The sequence below is a fragment of the Triticum aestivum genome, chromosome 4A, assembly GCF_018294505.1.
Source record: "Triticum aestivum cultivar Chinese Spring chromosome 4A, IWGSC CS RefSeq v2.1, whole genome shotgun sequence".
NCBI lineage: Eukaryota > Viridiplantae > Streptophyta > Magnoliopsida > Poales > Poaceae > Triticum > Triticum aestivum.
Window position 1 is genome coordinate 751,248,394 of NC_057803.1, and position 7,187 is coordinate 751,255,580.

General features: G+C 51.0%; 1 protein-coding gene across 2 annotated transcripts; it reads left to right on the forward strand.

Annotated features, from left to right (window-relative positions):
- The first annotated feature begins 2,606 nt into the window (after positions 1 to 2,606).
- On the forward strand, positions 2,607 to 6,735 carry LOC123088632 (disease resistance protein PIK5-NP). 2 transcript variants are annotated; one of them, XM_044510842.1, is made up of 3 exons: positions 2,607 to 3,649; positions 3,779 to 6,072; positions 6,192 to 6,735. In XM_044510842.1, the coding sequence occupies exons 1-2, from the start codon at positions 2,805 to 2,807 to the stop codon at positions 6,030 to 6,032; spliced, it is 3,099 nt and encodes a 1,032-aa protein (XP_044366777.1). In that variant the 5' UTR covers positions 2,607 to 2,804; the 3' UTR covers positions 6,033 to 6,072; positions 6,192 to 6,735. The 2 variants fall into 2 exon arrangements, with proteins under 2 accessions (XP_044366777.1, XP_044366776.1); XM_044510841.1 differs by having other exon boundaries at positions 2,610 to 3,649; positions 6,176 to 6,735.
- Positions 6,736 to 7,187: the final 452 nt, after the last annotated feature.

Consider the following 7,187-nt stretch of genomic DNA (forward strand, 5'->3'; position numbering starts at 1 on the left):
CCTCACGGACGGCGCAGTGAAGGCCGGGCGACGCGCGTCCCCTCGCCTGCCACGCCACCACGCCACGCGTAACGCGCCGGCCAAGCCTACCACGTGGCGCCTCCGCCTATATAAGCCGACCACCAGCGCGCCGGAGACACGCACAGATACTCCACCACCGACGCGCCCATTTCTCTCCCTTCCTCCTCTCGCCGTCTCCAGTTCAGAAGAATGGCCTAGCGCTTCCCAGGCGACGGCGTGGCGGCGAATGGCTTCAGGCGCCGCCATCTTCACGAGGACAAGGCTCGCCTCCTTTTCGTGGCCGAGTACCCGGTCCCGCCGGACATGCGGGTGCCCGGGGCTTGGAGGATCAGCGCCGGCGGCGTGCCGGTGCCGCCACCACCCACCCGGGCAGCGCAGCGTGCGGAGATCGCACGTATCCGCGCGTCTCTGCCGCGGGCGGCGAGGGAAGGCCTGCGGTACACCCCCGACAGCCCGCTCTGGGAGCCCTACTTCCGCCGCCGCCACGCCACGCAGCTCGAGGCGACGAGCGGCGTCGTGCCCTCCGGCAGGCTCAACTCCGAGGGCCGGCGCCGGTGGTGGGGCGTGCCCGGCCGCACGTTGGAGGTCGTCCTCGAGTACATCGAGGCGGCAACACGCCGCACCTCGAGTACCCCGCTCCCCCGTCCTTCTCACGCCGTCGTGGGAGCTCCTAGACGCCGAGGCGCATGGAGCGGCCCGGGGTGTCCTCCTCCTCGTCCGGCCACTCGTCGGGCTCTCCCTGCCTCCGCCCCGTCAAGCCGGAGCCCCAGGACACGCCTGTCAGCACGCGCACCCGCAGCTTCGGCGTCCGCATCGGCGACTCCACCCCACCCCCCCTCCGGCCGCTTCGTCCTCGTCGAGCCCAAGCCGGAGCCCGGCCTCCCCGCGGAGTACGAGGATATAGCCCCGCGCGGCTTCTCCAACGAGGACGCCCTGCAGTAGGCGCGGGACGACTACCTCCGCGATGAGATGGTCCGGCAGCGCCGGACCCTGGAGGAGATCGCCGCCCGCAAGCGTGGGCGCGAGGACGAGCACGGCATCGTGATCCTCGACAGCGACGATGACGAGGACGCCCCCGAACCGTCCAACCCGCCGCGCCAACCGGGGGAGGGATGTAGCAGGGACGGCGGCGACTACACACGGTTCTACCGCCTCCTCGGCATGTAGAACTGCAAAGGCGGGCGGCGGGCGGCGGGGAGCGGCAAGGTAGACGGCGAGGAGCGGTGATGGAGACGGCGGGGGCAGCCCGTAGTAGTTTTTCCTTTTTTTGTAAAATATGTTTAAATTTGAACGAACTCGCCGATATTTGCGTTAAATTTGAGCCGTGTTTGCGCCGTATTTAACTTTTTCAAAAAAACGTGGGCGCCGCGACTGTATGGCATTACGCCCCCAGTGAGCGGTTTAGCACCGGTGCGCCCCAGGGGGCGATTTTTAGCCCCTCCTGGAAGGCCAACGGCTGAAGATGCTCTAAGTCTGGTGGGTTCAGGGCAATAACGACGTCCGCGCTACCATCGACGCTATTAACTACTCCATAACAGTTACGTGTCGATGTTTAGCCGAAGTCGTTGGTAGTTCATCCAAATAGCACCGTTGTCCGTATTTTCTGCTGTGCCGCTGACTAACTATTCCTATAAGGGTTTTCCTACTACTGCTACCTAGGCCCCTTAGCGGTGGCGTGTTTAGCATCGTCGGAGAACTCATGGATGTGTGTCTTCGGCTGATCTCATGGAATTCAATTAGCGTCTGTCTTCGATGGCTTTGCTTGGATCATATCTTCGTTCGTGTGTCTACATGTTGGATCCTTTTTATTTATGGTTCTCTTCATCAACGATGGTTGTTAATATGGTGCACTGACCATGTAGGCCTTTAGCGCAACAACTTCTCGACTGTCTACTACACTGATGTTTGCCCGACTTCGATGACCACGACGCGCCTTTAGTTTGCTTCAATGCTTGTACTCATCTCTAGATGGTCTATAAATCTGGATGTAATTTATGTGGTTCTTTGTACTACCTTGACAGTTGATGAATATATTCAATGTTTTCCTGAAAAAAAAGTCGCATGATTCATATTTATACCTCAAAGGTTACATATGAATGCACCCGAAAAAAACATAGCAATGCATGAAAATGCGGGGAACTGATAAGGACACAGCGTACGAGGTTCACATGTGCCAGCCAGCACATCAATAATTGTCTGAATGGTAGCACATGGACCTCGTACAACAGCCGACAGCGGGTCGGATTGAGGGCCAGGAAGCACTGATGAGGAACTAACATTTTACTGTGCAACTTTTACATGATCGGGCCGAGCTACAATGCACTTCCCGACCTGTGCATGTATGCATTACTTTTCCATATAAATACAGCAGAAAACTATCGGCTAATATTTGGTGGTCAATCTGATCATTTGAAAAGGTTTGTGTTTTTTCTAATGGACAAGCAAGCGAAGGTATTAAACCCGTCGGCAATGTTTGTGCGGACACAAGAAATCTCCCCGCCGGGCAGGTATGGTAGCCAGGCAGCGGAAGTGATCATTTACGGTTCGACCTCCTCGCTCCATCCACATAGAAGCCACCCACCCACCCCGCACGCACACACTCCTTCACACAGACACACAAAGCAGGAAGTGATCAGTTGGAGGTCCATCTCCAAGCTCCACCCATATTGACACCAACCACAAGGTCGGCTGCCGCACCGGCCTGCACCGGTGCTAGCGCCAACACACACGGCCGGGAAGGAGGAGCCGGAGCTCCAGTCCAGTGCATACGGGCTAGGTGAGCCATGGAGGGAGCTCCCGTGACCGCAGCCACGGGGGTCTTGGGGCCCGTCGTAGCCAAGCTCGGTGCTTTGCTGGGCAGCGACTACAAGCTTCGGCGCCAGACTCGCAAGGATGTCAAGTCCATCAGATCCAAGCTCGAGTCTGTGCACTCTATCCTTTGGGCCATATGGGAGAAGGAGATTCTTGATGCCGAATGCAAGGCGTTGAAGAAGGAAGCGCTAGATCTCGCCGATGATATGGAGGATGCCATCGACGACTTCATCCTCACTATGAAACGCAGCCGCAGAAGCAAGCGCTTGATACAGAGCAAGATCAAAGCCAGCTGCCCTTTCCAAGATTTCAGGACAAGAGTAGATGAAGTGTCAGGCAAGTGCCACACCAAGTGGAAGAACAAGTGTGCTGATCCTATCTCCAGCTTATTTTCAAGAAGAAGTGCAAAATCCAGTCCCCCCAGCAAGCCGCCTCCTCCTCCTCCTCCTCGAGCTCCATTTGTCCGCAAGGATGCATCAGAGATCTTTGGCATGGAGGGATGGAGGAATGACCTCATCACATACCTGGTAGGAGGAGAAGAAGAGAGCACAACGGTGCAGCCGCAGCTCAAAATGGCATCCATTGTTGGGATGGCCGGTGTGGGGAAAACAACACTAGCCAGCCTTGTGTATGAGCATGAGGACATTCAAAATCATTTCCAGTCCCGGGCTTTTGTGTCCGTCACTCTAGCTCCTAATATGAAGGAGGTTCTCACAAAAATTCTCAACCAAGTAGGAGCCGAACCACTTGCTAGCAACGAAGCAGGGACAGAGGAAGGTCTTATCCATGCTATATCGAATTTCCTAGATGACAAAAGGTATGCAAATTTATATTTGTGTTTCAATTTAGTTAACTCGTTTTGAAATATTCACTGTGAGGCTCTGGGTTTCAAATTTTAATTTGGACAAGCTGCCTACTAACTATCTTGTGCAACCAACTTGCCTAGGTACCTAGTAATAATTGATGACATGTGGCATCGTGGACAATGGGATATCATCAGTAAGTCATTCCCACAAAATAATCTGGGCAGCAGAATTGTCATGACAAGTCGTATTCATTCTATACCAAGAGATGATTTGGATAATAACAACTTCTACATCAAAATGAATCCTAGATGGGATTTTTTAAATGGAAGATGGTTGTACCGGCCTGATAGGTTCCCCTACACAACTGATGAGGAAGATATCGCTGCTCGGATGAAACCTGACATGGTTGGAGAAGGTTTTGACTGTGACCATCCTATTGTGCGCATGTGTGGTGGTGTCCCTTTGGCACTACTTTGCATGTTTTCAGCAATGACAATGGTCCAACAGCAACAAGAACAACTAGGGGTACATGTAAATGCACGTGTTGTGCAAGATATGATTGAGAAGCAAGTTAAGCAAAGTGGAATTCAGAACACTCCAGGGTTTGAACCATTGGTAGAGAGTTTGCAGCTTGGCTACGCCGATCTTCCTCACCATATGATGAAGACCTGCTTGTTGTACTGCAGTATATACCCTGAGAATTATAGTTTTCACATGAATGATTTGGTCATGCGATGGGTCGCTGAAGGATTTACTTATAAAGAAGATGCAGCAAAAGATTATCTTGAACAGCTTGGCAACAGGGGGTTGATGCTGCGGGTATATGACGGGGCCTACCAATTCCAAATGAACCCGATGATGCGGAATTTCCTTAGATGGAAATCGCGTGAAGACAATTTCATTGCTTGCAGTTCCGACATCACATTGGCATATGCATCTGGAATCCATCGGCTGTGCATCGATGATTATCATGTTGATGACGGTGCGATGGAGGGGGTGGATTGGTCCCAGATTCGATCTCTTGTTGTTTTTCAAGGTGCTAAGATATATGTCCCTTTTGAGAAGTTGGAACATGTGCGAGTGTTGGATCTTCAATATCATCCTCAGGATCTTGAATTCAACAAGGTTAATTTCAGTCTTTATGAGGATCTTGAATTCGAGGCTCTTGGGAAAGATTGTGTGAAGGATATATGTGGACTGCTGCGTGTGAGGCACCTTTTTGGCCTAGAGGGGAAAGAGGTTAACGAGATACCACCAGAAATAGCGAGGCTGCGCTATTTGGAGACTTTGCAGGTCAGGCGAACATTGATCAGAGAGCTTCCCAGTGAAATTGGGGACCTACAGCAATTGAAGACTCTAACCGTGAGTCGCAACCAAAATCTGGTAGAGCTGCCCAGGGAGATTGGGGACCTCGAGAATTTGGAGACTCTGGTCCTGATATACAACCGCAGGCTCACAGAGGTACCTCGTGAGATCGGGAAACTGCAAAATTTGAAGCGACTGGACTTTACTGGTACAATGTTACCAAAGGAAATTTGGGGACTGAAGAAACTAGAACAATTGGCATTATTTGAAGCGCCCATCGGGGCAGTACACTGGGAAGCTAGTCAGCTTCCAAAATTAAAGGGAGTGCCCGAGTCGGTCCGCCAAACTTGGAAGAATGGTGATCTTGTGTCCGAGTTATCCGGGGAGATCCTATACATTGAATTGGCTACTTCGTTCGGTGACAGGGGTGGCATAACTGTTGGCACAAAACACATGCACATTCCATGGTGGATCAAGGATCACTTCAACGACCTTAGCTCCTTGGATATCAGGATCTGCAAACTAGAGGAGCAGGATCTCAAGATTTTGCGGGGGATGCCCAACCTGGAATATCTCACGCTAAGGTTTGAAGTCGTCCCAACAGAGCCCATAGTCATCAGCGGTGAAGGGTTTCCAATGCTAAGGCTACTCACTGTTGACAGCCGCAAGCCACCGGTTATGAGCTTCCAGGAAGGAGCGATGCCGATGCTGCAAAGTCTCTGCTTCGAGTTCCAGTTCTACGGTGGCCCACCAAATAAAGACCCTCTGGGTATCAAACACCTCCGCTTCCTCAACGATGTCACCTTTAGTTGCAGCAAATGGTATGGAGGAGCAGCAGAGAGCAGCCCGTGCATCAGCGCCATGATTAAAGTGGTGAGGAAAGAAGCCCAGGAGCATCCCAACTGGATGCGCTTTTTTGTCACTCGCCGCGAGGAAGAGGAATTTCCAGCGAACGAGGAGAGCGCACAGGCTTCAAGCAGTGGGACGGCAGAGATCAAGGAGGAGATATTTCAGGCGAAGGAGGTTTCCAGTAGTCAGGGGACGGGCGAGATCAAGGGGGAGGAGGAGATCCTGGAAGAAGCTGCGTGATTGGGTTTCTTCTTTGTGGGTATTGCTCACGATTAGCGAGGTAATCCCTCCGTGTGGCTGGCTTCCCACTCACTTTTAATCTTCTCATCTCTTTCCGTGTTTTATTACCAACAGACAGAACACTGATACACTTACTTGTACAGTCGTCTTAATTTGCAGGTTGGTTATTTCATCATTGTAATGACTACCTGAATCTATCTGCGACCATCTTCAACTGTATATGGCTAGCTATTCTTCTCTTCAGGCTTGCGTCCTTGAAAATCTTGTATCCTCAAAGGTCGTATACTGCTAGATCCAGTTTATTGTTTGCCCACATTACTTATCCAAGCTTCCAAGTTGATTTGGCGTGAAGGCACCTGTATCTGTATCAAGGCCGGCGGGTGTTTCTTTTATTCTTTTTTCATTTCAGTAAGCAGCGGAGGTGCGTCTGTCTTGCACTGTGGAACACTTTGAAGGGCCCGGTATTGTCATGTAATTTAATTACTTCCTCCGTTCACTTTTGTAGGACAGCATCTAGAACAGTTTAATTTCACCTGCCTTAAACGACTTACAAAAATGAACAGAGGAAGTAATAGTAATCCAAGGAGGGGGCCAACACTTTGCTGCTCTGTCTCTAGTGTAGGTTTTATTATGCACTTGTTACCAAAACTTTGTTGCTATTATGAAATAATAATTGATGTGACGGTCTGTTTGTAATCAAAAAGCAGAGATTATTTATAGCTGACTAACTCAAGCAGAGATTGTATTATATTTGGCAGGTCCTAACAAATAGTTGGAGGGATGTACGTACTGATAAAGCGTACGCATGTGGAATTAATTAGATTACGAGTGTATCCGTGTACATATTAATTAGACATAGGGTCATCTTGACTAGACATAATCTGGCACGACGTAACTGTAAGGTAGTAAGACATGTATCTTTTGCCAACATGACGAGTCTATTAAATACTTAATTTTTAAGTGTATGTTCTCTCATGCAATATGGGCCATAGTATAGATAACTTCAAATCTATAACCTATACCTGGTCATCTGCCGGGCTGGGCCTAACCAGGCCTGAAGCAGAAAACCTAGGCACGGGGCCGCCCTGGCCATCGGGCCTAAAATCTAGGCCCAAGCCCGGCCCATCAGCAAAAAAATATGTCGGGCCTCGGGCC

Coding starts and splice junctions, on each gene's coding strand:
- LOC123088632 (XM_044510842.1), top strand. CDS start 2,805: ATGGAGGGAGCTCCCGTGACCGCAGCCACGGGGGTCTTGGGGCCCGTC. Junction 3,650..3,778: donor AATTTCCTAGATGACAAAAG/GTATGCAAATTT, acceptor CAACTTGCCTAG/GTACCTAGTAATAATTGATG.